The sequence below is a fragment of the Pelobates fuscus genome, chromosome 7 (genome assembly GCF_036172605.1).
Source record: "Pelobates fuscus isolate aPelFus1 chromosome 7, aPelFus1.pri, whole genome shotgun sequence".
NCBI lineage: Eukaryota > Metazoa > Chordata > Amphibia > Anura > Pelobatidae > Pelobates > Pelobates fuscus.
The window spans coordinates 121,136,773-121,152,548 of NC_086323.1; the positions used below are offsets into that span (position 1 = coordinate 121,136,773).

The 15,776-nt window shown below is 39.1% G+C and overlaps 1 protein-coding gene across 1 annotated transcript in view; it reads left to right on the plus strand.

Annotated features, from left to right (window-relative positions):
* Window positions 1-313: 313 nt before the first annotated feature.
* Window positions 314-15,776, plus strand: part of CFH (complement factor H) — a 1,233,551-nt gene continuing 1,218,088 nt past the window's right edge. Inside the window, exon 1 of the mRNA XM_063428115.1 lies at window positions 314-514. Coding sequence (XP_063284185.1) covers window positions 454-514 — 61 coding nt within the window. The 5' untranslated portion in view covers window positions 314-453. The remainder of the gene's footprint in view (window positions 515-15,776) is intronic.

A 15,776-nucleotide genomic window follows, 5' to 3' on the forward strand; every position in this document is an offset into this window, starting at 1 on the left:
CAGACAGGCACAATGCTCTCTTGTTAATGTTCACTGGAAAATATTGCAACACCAACACCAAACAGCAAAACAAGCAGTCAGATATCCTGATTTTCACAAGGTAACATTTTATTTATGCAACCCCTATTTACTTTATTGTCTAAACAAGAAAATATGTATTTAGATGTGGGAGGGTTTTTGAAGTGTCCAAAGAGGCTTATGTGGCCATGTGCGAAAGGGGGGAGTTTAAAATCTTTAGAGAGGGAGGGAGAGTGGGAGAAAATAGAAAAAAACTAATTTCCATGCATTCCTTAACTGAGATTACGAAATCCTTTTAACTAGTGGGAAGTCTAACAGAGATTAAAAGACAAGGTCAGCCAGTGATCTGACACACTCTGGTTTCAGGAGAGGCAAGGGGAACAATCTGTCCAAGAAGGATCTTACAAACCAATGTCCAGTTAAGGCAGTTTGAAGATGTTATTCCTGGGATATTTTGTTTTGCTGGCAGTTGGACTAAACTGTAATGCAGCACCAGGTAAATCTCACATGGAATGTGATCACTAAAATGAGATGGAAGTCACATTTAAGGAGCTCTGTGTATTGTTAATACGTGTTTATGTACTTCTGTATTCACTGATTCAGAAAACAACTGCTGTATTATGTTTACATGTAACACTGCATAGTTGTTTTTGCAAGCTTGTTTAATCTGAAACATTCTGTTCAATTAACCCCTTAAGAACACAGCTTCAGAAGCTGGACATACCCTTAAGGACACAAGCAATTTTTGAATTTTTTGCTGTTTGTGTTCAACTGCAATTTGCATCTCTCTCATTTATTGTACCAACACATATTATATACCGGTTTTTAGACAACAAAAAGGGCTTTAATTTGATGTGACCTATACATGTATAAATTCTCATTTATTACAAAAAAAAAATGCAAAATAATGTGGAAAAAAAACAAAAAAAAAAACGCTTTTTTCCCCACGTTTTGGCAATAATAATGTGTGCAAAATATATCCAGCTCAAGAGAAGTAATTCAAAATCAATTCATTTATGTGTCTTGATTTACAAAGTACATAATATGTGTAGGATTTCAGTTTATTTTGAAAGTTACAGGTCACAAACTACAAGGTCTAAAATAAAATTTCAATGTGAAACAATTTTAGAAGTTGGTATGTTTGTCTTGGAAGTTTAATACCCATTACAGGAAACAAAATTGCCACACAAAAGTATATATTTATACAAAGTAGACATCACAGGCTATTTACCTAAGGTTAGTTTGACACTTTTTGCGTAGCTATTCCAATCTCTGCTAAATATTGGAGTAAAATTGTGTTATTTCTCTATTTTGGCATATTCACATATAACAAGGTTTTTGTAATGTGTATTTAGTTAATCTAGTGTGTGCTATCCCTGTACAGAACCCCATATTGTGTTCAGCTACATCTGCTGAGTACAACGATACCCCCATTGTATACCTTTGCCCCTATTCTGTGAAGCTACAGTGCCATATAGGAGACCATGCTATTTCAGTTTCTATAGTTGGAATTTTCATAGATGGTCATATGTCTGAATTTGTGGCATAATAGCCATTTGACTGTTCAAATAACCCCATAAAGGCCTTCCATTTGAGAAAGCAGACACTCCAGGGTATGTTATTAGGCATATATTATACCTTAAACTGCCACCATGTTTTCACCAATTTATTTCAAATTTTGTGGTGAGAAAAAAAAATATTTTTTTTTTACATACATGTTGCATTTTCGCTGGGTATTTCTTACATTTGATAAGTGCTACTGTCATAATTCCCCCCCTAAGTATGCTCAGTTACCTCTTCTGAGTAAAACAATATGCCCAATGTATGACCCAGACACTATTTTGTGAAGTTACAGTGCTGTGAAAGAGATGTGATAAGTTCAGGTTTTTAAGTGTGAATTTACATGGAGAGTTTTAATGGGTCCGTATTCTGTTTTTAAATATGTTAGCAGGCTGCTTTTTCCAATTACCCCAAAAAGGCATACTATTTCTTAAAGAAGACGCCCAAGGGTATTTCAAATGGCAGATTTTGAACCTTAGCGTGGGATAATTTTTCCGTTAGCTTGTATCAAGTGCAGTGGTAAAAAGCATTTTTTTTCTGCCTTTTTGACACACAGTGAGTTTGTACTGTATATTTTGCAAACCTTATGTGTGCTACGGCTTTATAATACTTTATATGTTGCTCAGCTATGTTGTCTGAGTACAGCAATACCCCCGTATGTACCTTTGCCAGTTATATGGGGACGTTGAAGGGGCACATTTCAGACACAGACATTGCAGGTTTTGTCAAACTTTGAATTTTTAAAATATTTAAAAGAATTAAATACATTTAACCCCTGAGGATTAAAAAAATTTAAAAGTTAACCCTCAGGGGTTAAAAGAAAAAAATCAGATCACAGTGAAATACTGTGATCTGTATTTTGATCACTGCAGGCAGTGATCAAAGGGCAGGGAAGGGGTTCAATTTTATTTGAAAGTGGTGAGGGGGGGTGCGATTTTATAACTAACTTGTTTTCTTACAGCCAGAGACAGATCAGCACTGATCTGTCTCTCTGCTGTTCACAGCTCACACGGAGCTGCAGGGAAACAGATCGGGTTTCACTGCAGCATGTGTGATCGTTCTGACTCCCGGTCAGAGCGATCACATGGGCTGAATCAGTGAAACTGCCCATGGTAGTGTGCCTCCGATATGGAGACAGACTACAGGAAGATTAACCCCACGATTGCCGCGATTGTGGCAATCAAGGGTTAATTTTCATTTTGGACGGAAATTTCCCGTCCAGCGTCCTTAAGGGGAGTGCTGCAATGACGGAAATTTTCCATCCAGCGTCCTTAAGGGGTTAAGGAATAATATAAGCTAAACATCCCTGTATGTTCAAAACACAAAAGAGCGGCTCATGGAATACTTCACTAACAAGTGAAAAGGAAATATAAATCAAACTTGTACAAAAGGGAGATACAGTGAGGTGGCTAAAAGATAGATTGTCTTCGATATATAGTCTGTTGGTTCTGTGTTTTGTATTGATTCTTAGCTGTAAGTGACAGTTACTTGTCCTTTCACCACAGTAAGTTCTTATGCAACTTTACCTGAGGTGAGGAGAACAAAGCAGCAAAACTAAGTAAAAACATACTTTACCTCTATTGCAGTTCCATGTTGTGGAACTATTTCCCTGCCCCATCATGCATCATACATCTACACAGAAATGGAGTACAAACAAATGCTCAGACATTCCTTTTTACAGTGATGTACAACTCGGTAGCAGCATGGCATGACATACTAAGCAGGGCATGTAAATTAAAAATATGAGGTTTTTTTTTAGTATAAATATTACCTACGTAGTTATTCACTAGTGCACAAATCTCACTAGCCAAAGTTCAGCTTTAAATTAATGCAATCAGAGAACTTGGCTTTAGCTGGAAATAAAGTAAAGACTGTTCATTTTGCAATTGCACAGTGAAATGAAATTTTCTCTAGAACATATTTTTTTGTTTGTTTTTTGTTAGCTTGTTTCTGCTTTAAGGTGTTTGGTTAAGTAGTTTAAACATGTTATTGACACTATTTTAAAGCAACAAAGTATTGTGCAATCCTTGAGACTGAGACAGATTAAAAACAATCCTATTGGTATAGAAAAATGTATGAATATATTCATTATGGTTAGACTAAAAGAGCAACATTAAAATAATTTAAGTAAAATCAGGAGAGACTATTTTTTTGTTTCCCAAGATTTAATATTATTTACAATATAATATTGTATATATGTATACTATTTACAAATCCTGTGTCAACTCCCTGTTTATTGAATAGACCCTATAGTTGTCTATGATTCAATTCATTGAATAATATGGATGGTATAGCATGCCTCACAACAATTGTGAGGTGGATAATTGGTACTGGAGTCTCCAGATGCAGGATACTAGTGTGCTAAAATGGTGGGACAATACCCTGAATGTGGGACTGTACCATCAAAAGCAGGACTGTTGGAAGGCTTGCTATAGTGATTGTAGGTTTTATGTCAGCTAGTTTACTCAAGATGTTTCTGGGCACCAGGACAATTACAAACATGTGTATTGGTTATGGTGCATTAGGAAGAAGGTGCTGTCCTCTGGTAATTTGTTTTAGAGATTTAACCAAAATTGGAGGTCCTGAAAGCACCTGTCATTATGGTGTCAAAAACACTACATTGGCATGTGTAGTGGTTATGATGCTTAGACTGTTCATTTATTGTTGCATACTTGTGCTGAGAAAAGAGTTTATGCATTAAAATAGGAAATGCAGAATATTTACAAGGGAATGGCAAAGTTTACCTGGAGATATTTCTCCAGGATTTTGACCTGGAGATATGTTTCTTGTCCAGCTTGAAATGCATTGTTTTTCTGAAAATTAAATCCTTGTTAATTCATCACATTTCTTGGTTTGATAAACAGCTTACATAGGACATAGTCTGTTCTAATGTTCCTTTTTTCTAGGAGCCCCATAATACATGGTGTGTCTGAGTGGATAATAGAACTCAACAGTAACTCATTAGTAACAGTTACTCATTAGTAAATAAAATTCCTTAAAACACCCCCACTCACACCCCTTAAAGTTACCCTCTATGTCCATTGGATAAGTTGGGAGGTATGCAACATGAGTAGAAGAGTCTTCTCTATTATTAGGGACACTGAAAGGTAATATAACGACTAATTAACCTTTGATATTGCAGATAAATAAATATACTCTACTTTAAAAGTTTGCAATAGCCTTAGAGATATATTGGTATTTTTGCTGCTGGTTCTTACCTCTCTACTCTGTAAGCTGCTGTGTTCCCTAAGTATTATGCAGACAGTATTATACAGCCAGCAGTCAGCCTCTATAACGGTACAGTAGCTTTAGAAACAAATGTCTCGGCACACCTGTGGCTTCTTAATGAGGCAGTCTTGGGAGACTTAACAAAGGCACGGAGGGATGCCGAAACTTTGTTTAATTTCTGTTCTCCTAAATAAAAGACTGCCTCTTTAAGAAACCACAGGTGTGCCCAGACATTTGTTTTGTAAAGCACTGGATGTATTTTGGGAGCTGGCATTCCCTGTATGGAGACACCCTCATGGAAGTATTTCCCAATTAAGTGTGTGCACGTTCTCTTCGTTCAAAAATGTATAACTGCACAGAACACTGGCCTTATATATATATTAATTAGCTGAGGGACACTGAGTGGCACTCATTGAAAGTGATTTTATTGAAAGAGGTCTATCTATGTTTTTTTTTTTTCTGTCTAAGAGGATATGGCCTGTACAGCTTTGTTGTATGTATATTAAGGGGGACAACTGTTACTGAGAAAACGAATTCCTTGCAGCCTATGATATGTTTTCAGCATATATAAGGGGACACTATAGTCACCAAAACAACTCTAGTTTAATGAAGCAGTTTTGGTGTATAGATCATGGCCCTGCAGCCTCACCATTTAGCAGTTATTAAGCTTTGTTTATTCACCCTAGCCACACCTCCCTGCGTGTGACTTACACAGCTATCCTAAACACTTCCTTTATTGCAAATTCTGTTTAATTTAGAATTTCTTATCCCCTGCTCTGTAAAGAGCTTGATAAACCCTACAGGAGCCTCCTGTATGTAATTAAAATTCAGCTTACAGAGCAGGAGATATAAACTTTTAAAGTAAGTTACATTTAATTAAAAATGAAATAATTTTGATTTCATGCAGGCTGTCAGTCAAAGCCAGTGTAGGTGTGACTAGAGCTGCAAAAACAGAAACAAAAGTGATTTAACTCCAAAATTGCAGTGGATGGAGCAGTAAAACTTCAAAGGCAACCTTAGTTGTTTCGGTGACTATAGTGTCCCTTTAGGTCAAATGTTAATTGCAGCACTACATTACAGTCAGTGCTAGTCTGCAAAAAAAAAAAAAAAATTATAAACATCCTTAATTTAATATGGGTATGCTAACTATATCCAACAATATTAAATATTTTAATTGTGACAACCTGTAAGCATTAAACCACAGTGTTTTATTTTTGTGGTAGAAAAGCTTGGACTTGACAAATTAATGGAGAAACATTGCACATTTTAATGCCAAAATTAAATAATGATTAGTTATTTAATGTAACAGGTTAACAATGCAACCTTAAACCAGGCATCTCTAAAAGTTAATTCGTTTTAGGCAGTAAAATAACAATTGTCCAGAATTCAAAATGAATTTCAAATGTAAAGCCAAAATAGCTCAAGTGGAAAAATTCTCTGTCAGTTATGCTTCCAAATGAGCTATTTTGGCCTTAAATTTTAAATTTACATTGAGTCCCCTACACTACTCACTTTATCAGTTAGTGTTGATCTAGCAAGTTATAATTTGAATAAATTCGTCTGTGTAAATATAATGTATATCTTTCAAAATATATCCCAAGAAAATCAGAATGGTTGGGAGTGTAAAATAGCAGTGATGTTTGCAGGACATTATTAGCCTTAAAGGTTATGGTAGGTCACCCTGCAAATTTGCATAAGATGGGTGCTAAGAATACAAACCAAACAATGCAAAACCAGAGGTACAACCTTTAATGGGAGTAGAGAGGTTACAAACTGAGACTGCCCTGTTAGGTTTGGCACACTTTGGGCATATATACATAAGTAAATGTCCAAGTACATTCTTACTAAAAAAAATGGAGGGACCCCTGTTAATGTGTGACTTCCAAATATGAAATAATATACAATTGGCAGTTCTAATTCAACAGATAACGTGCATATAATATAGACAAAGCTAAGGTGAACCCTGTGCTCACATTGCCCTTAGTAGCTTTGGATGGATAATGTAGTTGAAAATGTTCCATATAACCTAATTGACAGATGTGGGGATAACTTTGGGGACTATGATAGCCTATTTTTTTTTGTTAAACTGCTTGAAATATTTTGACCCAAAGATTCAATGCACCATAGCTGCTACAATGAACTGTAAACCTCCTGTAAATCCTATACTCTGATTTTCATGTTAATACCTAAAACAAACAACCAAATTAATACCTCTAGTTGATAATGGAACATAATTATTGTTTAAAAATATTTTTATCATATTGATATTCTGTTTACTCACTATTTTTGTTGTCAGTCTTTTAGCTACATGTCTAAATATTGTTAGTATTATTATTATTATTATTATTATTATTATAATTTTTATCATTATTTACAAAGAGACAACTTCAAATGTTTTGTAGGATATGTATTTATTGGTTTATCAATCATAAATTCCTACTAACTACACTGAACAAAGTTATAAACGCAACACTTTTGGTTTTGCCCCGTTTTTCATGAGCTGAACTCAAAGATTTAAGACTTTTTCTCTCAAATATTGTTCACAAATCTGTCTTAATCTGTGTTAGTGAGCACTTCTTCTTTGCCGAGACAATTCATCCACCTCACAGGTGTGGCATATCAAGATGCTGATTAGACAGCATGATTATTGCACAGGTGTGCCTTAGGCTGGCCACAATAAAAGTCCACTCTAAAATGTGCTGTTTTATCACACAATGCCACAAAAAAAAGTGTTTATAAATTTTATTCAGTGTATGTTACTCTAACTCCCTAAATAGTAAGTATAGCACTATTTACCTGGTCAAAAAGAAAGTAAAAAAAAAAAAAAAACTGTTCTATACCGAGTTAAATCCCATTGATGGAGCTGTCCCTAAATTGTAAAGCCTAGCAAACTTAAAGGGATACTTCAAGCACCATGACCGCTTCAGTCATCTGAAGAGGTCTATATGTGCTGTGTTGCACTATAAAATACTGCACATATTGAGTCTAAAGGGGAGCTGGGGACCTAATGTATGTTTTTAACACTATAGGGTCAGGAAAACATGTTTGTTCCTTTAGATTCTAATCTTTTATCAAAATATAAAGCCTTTATCTTGGACACTTTCTTAAATGAAATCAACCTGATATACTAGCTACCTGTATATGTGTCTATGTATGTGTGTATATGTATATATATATATATATATATATATATATATATATATATATATATATATATATATATATATATATATATATATATATATATATATATATATATATATACTGTTCCCAGAATGAGATGTTCTAACTTCATCTGACCTGTGTGACACCTTCAGAGCAGAAACTGTGCAAGTTCTTGCTGTCCTCTTGCCTTTGCAGCCTCACTGCTCAATCCCCTGCCATTTAGGAGTTAAATCCATTTGTTTATGAACCCTAGTCACACCTCCTGGCATGTGACTTGCATAGCCTTCCATAAACACTTCCTGTAAAGAGAGCCCTATTTAGGCTCTCTTTATTGCAAGTTCTGTTTAATTAAGATTTTCTTATCCCCTGCTATGTTAATAGCTTGCTAGACCCGGCAAGAGCCTCCTGTATGTGATTAAAGTTCAATTTAGAGATTGAGATACAATTAAAGGTAAATTACATCTGTTGAAAGTGAAACCAGTTTTTTTTTTCCATGCAGACTCTGTCAATCATAGCCAGGGGAGGTGTGGCTAGGGCTGCATAAACAGAAACAAAGTGATTAGACTCCTAAATGACAGTGAATTGAGCAGTGAAATTGCAGGGGAATGATATATACACTAAAACTGCTTTATTTAGCTAAAGTAATTTAGGTGACTATAGTGTTCCTTTAAAGAAAGATAGCATCTCAGGCCTCACCTTATACTGTCCAAAGGGGGTACCTTTGATCTGTGGGCTGAGGCTTATCTCTGGAATGTTGGATTGATCTGTGGTATTTAATGGAACCAGGTCAGTCAAGCGTTCCAATTGTTTTATGAGTTAACTTTTTCTTAGCCATCAGGTAAATAAAGTTCAACTAATTAAAATCAGCTAATATAATATTTATTTAAAAAGCTACACCTTTTTTTAACATCAGGTTTCAGTAGAAATTTGAAATGAAACTAGCCATCAACGTGAAAGTATCTTACAATATTAGAGGATGTAAAGACCATGAGGAACGTCCAGAAGATTTGGGTAGTGCTAATATTATTCAATGGAAGTCCAAAAGAAATTCTGGGAGATGTGGAAATCAATGTCGCATTGGCCATAATAGCACCACTAAGAATTAAGTTGCTTTTATATCTAAATCTGAACCTATGTTCTTGATATCACTCAGAAATAAGGGAAAGCATAATGTATATAATGTAGCCAATCGTGCTCTCTTCAGGATCCTGTCTCCAACAAAAATCTCTGCTAATTGCCAATTCAGCCCTTGATTTAGTATTGTTGAATAAGGTTTTTAAATGATTTAATATTTGTGGACAAACTTTTATTTTGTTTATTCAAAATCTTAAAATAACAAAAAATGTAGTGTATTAAGTGGCTTATGAAGACAAGTTCCAATATGCTTAGTTAAGTGAAAACACAGATACCTATTCACCTGATCAAGCATTATTAATATTTTCAAAGCCAGGTCTTCCCTGAACTTCCATAGTCACATCCTCAATATCCCATCTTCAATTATCAGACCTATTCATTTGATATACTCATCATCCAAAAAGAACTGAATAGGAAAAATTTGCCTGGTCCAGCTGCTCATTTGATGTGGAGAAACAATCTAGTTTATTTCTTATTTATTTATAAAACATTTTACCAGGAAGGATACATTGAGATTTCTCTTGTTTTCAAGTTTGTAATGTGTCCAGAAACACTGCAATTTTACTGCAAGATAAGGGTATGTGACGTGGTTGTACATTGGTCTTGACTGTGCAAATGAAGTGGTCATATTTTGTAATAGCTTAGTGCTTTACACTCGTATGCCTTTTCAGTCATGACAGCAAATCAAGACCATCACTTGAATGTTTTCACTACTGAGTGACTTTCAAAGAAGCTTCCTCTCTAATTTCTGAGAGATAATATTGGTCTCTCCTGCTGCACAAAAAGTCAGATGGTGTATATAGGAAAATGTTACTCATGGCATTCTCTACATTGACTAGGTCAGTGATGGCCAGGGGTGGGCTGGGCCGGGGGGCAGGGAGGCAATTGCCCCCCAAAATTTTTTTGTCTCCAACAAAAATCTCTGCTAATTGCCAATTCAGCCCTTGATTTAGTATTGTTGAATAAGGTTTTTAAATGATTTAATATTTGTGGACAAACTTTTATTTTGTTTATTCAAAATCTTAAAATAACAAAATGAAGACAAGTTCCAATATGCTTAGTTAAGTGAAAACACATACCTATTCACCTGATCAAGCATTATTAATATTTGTAAAGAGCGCTCAGACGGCTGCAGCAGCTTTTCCCTCCCTCCCCTCCCCTGTAGCGTGGCCGAGCTAGTCTCCGGTCCGCGGTCCCGGCCGGAGTGATCGGAAGGTGCACACTGAGTGTGCACTTCCTGTCAGTCCGGCCGGTTACAGGAAACAGAAACTCCTGTTCCGCGCGGAGTTTCTGTTTCCTGTAACCGGCCGGACTGACAGGAAGTGCACCCTGAGCGTGCACCTTCCTATCACTCCGGCCGGGCACCACGGACCGGAAAACAGCTCGGCCACGCTACAGGGGAGGGGGTAAGAAGAGGGGAGAGATGAGAGGGGGGGATAAGAAGAGGGGAGGGGGGGAAATAAGAAGAGGGGAGGGTGGAGAGTAAGAATAGGGGGAGAGTGAGGGGGGAGTAAGAGGGGAGGGGGGAGTAAGAGGAGGGGAGAGGGGGGGATAAGAAGAGGGGAGGGGGAATAAGAAGAGGGGAGGTGGGGAAATAAGAGGGGGGGAAATAAGAAGAGGGGAGGGGGGAATAAGAAGAGGGGAGGGGGGAGAGTAAGAAGAGGGGGAGAGTGAGGGGGGGTATAAGAAGAGGGGAGGGGAGAGTAAGAAGAGGGGGAGAGTGAGGGGGGAGTAAGAGGGGAGGGGGGAGTAAGAGGAGGGGAGGGGGGAGTAAGAGGAGGGGAGGGGGAGTAAGAGGAGTGGAGGGGGAGTAAGAGGAGGGGAGGGGGAGAGTAAGGAGAGGGAGGGGGAGTAAGAAGAGGAGAGGGAGGGGGAGAGTAAGAGGGGAGGGGGAGTTAGAGGGGAGGTGGGGAGTAAGAAGAGGGGAGGGGGGAGTAAGAGGGGAGGGGGGTAAGAAGAGAGGGAGTGGGAGTAAGAAGAGGGCGAGGGGGAATAAGAAGAGGAAGAGGGGGCAGTAAGAAGGAGGGAAGATAAGAAGAAGAAGGGGAGGGGGGAGTAAGAAGGAGGGGAGATAAGAAAAAGAAGGGGAAGTAAGAAGAAGAGGGGGAAGGGGAGTAAGAAGGAGGGGAGATAAGAAAACGAGGGGGGGAGGGGGAGTAAGAAGGAGGGGAGATAAGAAGAAGGGGGAGTAAGAAGAAGTAGGAGGGTTAAGAAGCTCTAAGGGACAGCTCTATAGGACAGGGGGCAAGACAGGGAGCTCTTTCACACTATGCGCGCGCACACACACACACACAATGCATCCCTATACATACACAGAAACACAACATGCTTCCCTTACACACAGAGAAACACACAATGCATCCATTACACACACAGCCAATGCATCCTTTGCACACATACACAGAAACAGACAATGCAAACACACACACACACTGCTTTTCTTACATACACACAGAAACACAATGCATCTCTTACACTCAATGCACACACATACAGACACACACCTTGCATCCCTTATGCATTCAAACACAGATTCACACAATGCATCCGTTACACACAACCAGAAACACATAATACATCCCTTATACACAAATACACACTGCTTCCACTACACACAAATGCACTGCATCACCTGCACAAACTGGTATCCCTATAAACTACATACCATAAGCACACATATTAGATCCTCTACAATAACTCATAACACATCCCCTACACACTCCACTCCCTGTGGGTGGGTGGAACATATAAGTGGACTTATAAAGTGGGCCTTATGGGCATACCCACTGTCAGGCCCTGGGGCCCAGACCTTGAGCTGTGTAAGAGGCCCCCCAAAAATGGAGCTGCTTCTAATTCTCCCAGAACATTGAATTTTGTGACCACAGTTGCAAACAGCCTCCAGAGATCCTGTTCTACACCAGACCAGTGGAGCCAAACTGCAGCTCATCATCATCCTCATCTAATTGTAAGTAGGCAATCTAGTATATTATTAGTGACACTAATCTATAATTTACCTCACATTAAAGGGACACTATAGCTTAATGAAGTGGTTGTGGTGTCTATAGCTGGTCCCTGCAGGCTTTTTAATGTAAACACACACTGTGTGCAGCACTGGCATTAGTTCATATGGCAGATCATATGGGTGGGGCATTGTGATGTCACATGGGGGGGCGGCAAATTTATATTTTGTCTAGGGCGGCAAAAATCCTTGCACCGGCTCTGATCCTGGGCAGGTGCACCAGTCTACTGGTGACCCACAGGAGGGGAGTTCACTGATTGCACTGCACTCTCCTCCTGACCTGACCCGTCTTGACCGCAGTGCAAGTGCCCTCTGCCCTCTGCCCCTAATTTACTGTGGCTCACACTCACAATAAGCAGTGCCTGGAGCCCTTTGCAGAGACGGAAACAAAGAGGTTCTGCGGCAGCTGGCCGTCCTGCAAGCATTACATTAAACAGCTGTTCCCCATGCAGCCACAGGTGGCGTTGTGCTGGGAGACTGATTACTCTTCACTTCCTCCCAGCCTACAGAGCAGCGCATGGGGAGCGAGAGGAGGAGGCATGATTTAATCTTACAATAAATCCTCTAAGCAAACCTTTATAAATTTGGGGGGGATCAGCTCTGTTTCCACAGTTTATTGGTGTTTACTCTGATGTCTGTATTAATATTGAGGGATGTCTAAGTAGTAACGTCAGTGTGTGTCAGCAGGGCCAGCCGTTGGGGTGGGAAAGCTGTGTGGTCACGCAGGGTGCCATGACAACAGAGGCACCCAGCGGCCAACACAGCTCACAAGTTGGGTACACCAGCATATTTAATTTAAACGATTCGCTGGTGGTCCACTGGTGCGCACCAGCAGTAGGTGCAGTCAGATCATATCCTCTCCCTCGTGGTTCCGGCGCTCAGTTAGTGAGTCAGAGCACAGGCTCAGAGATTCTCAGCCTGTGCTCTGACAACATTGAAAGTCAGAGCCGTGAAGGAGCGGGTATGGCAAAGAGCTACGGATTAGCATAACATCAATATCCGTTATAAAACCAGGAAAAGGTGGGCATGGATGGTGAACTGATTTGGTGGCGCAATGGGCCACTTGACTGGTTTTGCCCCCAGGCCTAAGGCTGCCAGCCCTCCCCTGGTGATGGCTAACCTTGACACCATAAATTGTTTCTTGACTACATTTCCCATGATGCCCAGCTAGCTTTTAGAGTCTAAACGTTAGCTGAGCATCATGGTAAATGTAGTCCAGAAACAATTTATGGTGTCAAGGTTAGCCATCACTGGACTAGGTTGTTCACAATGTTACAACAAGCCAGAGTGTCCTGCATGCTAGACATTGTTGAGAAAATTGCTGTGGTAATAGTCTTATTCACAGTCACATATATAGTCTAGAGAAGGCCATCAGAAATATTATTATTTTTTTCATCAATAGAAATGAAATGCTGTGTGGAAAGAAACAACTTAAAATTACTTAGATCCTAGATAAAACCAGAAAATCTAAATGACAAATGAAATCTGTAATACCTCAAAAAATCCACAAGATGGGGAAATTGGATAAGGAAATGTAATTGTTTATTATACATTCTAACTAGAATACTTTAAATTAAAATTGAGAGCCTGTAAAAGCCAATCTGATGGTAAGGAGCACCATTTTCATAGCTGTTCAGACAAATGAGAGTAGACCTCTCAAAAACATGAATTCAGTCCTGCCTGTATAATAGGAGTTACTAATAAATAAAAATAAAACAATAAAAAAAACCAAAATAAAGTATTAATTTAATAAATTTATGTATCAAGAAACTAATCAATTGATACAGCTAGAACAAAAAATACTTAAACATAAACAAAACCAAATATTTATATATAAAAATCAAAGGAAAAAATGAGGAGGAAAAAAAAAAAAGAGAGAACTGCCAGGAGAGAGAGAGAGAGATAATAACTGTATCGCTGGTGGAGTGGCAAATAACCAATGAGGCTGGTCTTTCTAAAAATAAAACGTAACTTTTAATACAGCGATTAAGAGGTGAAATAAGTCACCACAACAAAAAGAAAAGGAAAAGAAAATTCAAACAGAAATATTAATGTACATATTTACAATTATCCCGAGTGTAATCTGGTAGTTCTACCCAAATATAGGGATAATAAATACAGAGTAAGGTAGTACAGACTTTGTGAGTTCAGGATTAGTGTTGTCGCGAACCCGAAATTTTCGGTTCGCGAACGGCGAACGCGAACTTCCGCAAATGTTTGCGAACCGGCGAACTGCGCGAACCGCCATTGACTTCAATGGGCAGGCGAATTTTAAAACCAACTCTTTCTGGCCACAAAAGTGATGGAAAAGTTGTTTCAAGGGGACTAACACCTGGACTGTGGCATGCCGGAGGGGGATCCATGGCAAAACTCCCATGGAAAATTACACAGTTGATGCAGAGTCTGCTTTTAATCCATAAAGGGCAGAAATCACCTAACATTGACACCTGTCCTCAAAGCCCCTGATACACACTGACACAGAGCAGAATAGAGACTGTTCCCCGTCCTCAGAGACCATGATACACACTGACACAGAGCAGAATAGAGACTGTTACCCCTACATAGGGTCACTTGGCAGATATGGCGGGGTCGTGGGAGGGGGAGGATGACTTTCACCTCTTCCCCTGTTAGATTCCCGTTGTGCTGTGAAATCACCCTTATACGCTGTGTAAAGCATACTTTTTAATTTGATCAGCATGGCCACTTGAGTTTTTATAGTTTTCACGCTGCTTGTAGTTTATATATGGTTCACAAAAATCAAACAAACGATAAAGTAAACATGTAAGGATTCAGAATATTCTTTCAAACCATTACACATTGTGTGTACGTATTTTTTGTCTTAAGTTTGTGGCTTTAAAGAGGTTCACGTTGTTTCTATGATGTGCATAACATGTTCTTGTAAATGTTTGTTAAATTTTTCCTGGAATTGTAATTTTGGAATCTGAATAAAGAGAGTCAAATCCCTGATACACACTGACACAGAGCAGAATAGGGACTGTTCCCCCTACATAGGGTCACTTGGCAGATATGGATTGACACCTATCCTAATGATCCCTGATACACACTGACACAGAGCAGAATAGAGACTGTTCCCCCTACATAGGGTCACTTGGCAGATATGGATTGACACCTGTCCTCAAAACCCCTGATACACACTGACACAGAGCAGAATAGGGACTGTTCCTCCTACATAGGGTCACTTGGCAGATATGGATTGACACCTGTCCTCAAAACCCCTGATACACACTGACACAGAGCAGAATAGAGACCGGGGGTCTAGTAGCGTGGACACCCAGCACAGGTTCTCCTTCAGCCTTTTTATACGAGGGTCCCTCAACAGGCACGACAGCATGAAAGACCCCATTTGCACAAGGTTGGATGCCGAGCTACTCATTTCCCGTTCCTCCTCCTCACACAGAGCAGAATAGGGATTGTTCCCCCTACATAGGGTCACTTGGCAGATATGGATTGACACCTATCCTAATGATCCCTGATACACACTGACAGAGCATAATAGGGACTGTTCCCCCTACATAGGGTCACTTGGCAGATATGGATTGACACCTGTCCTCAAAACCCCTGATACACACTGACACAGAGCAGAATAGAGACTGTTCCCTGTCCACAGAGACCATGATACACACTGACACAG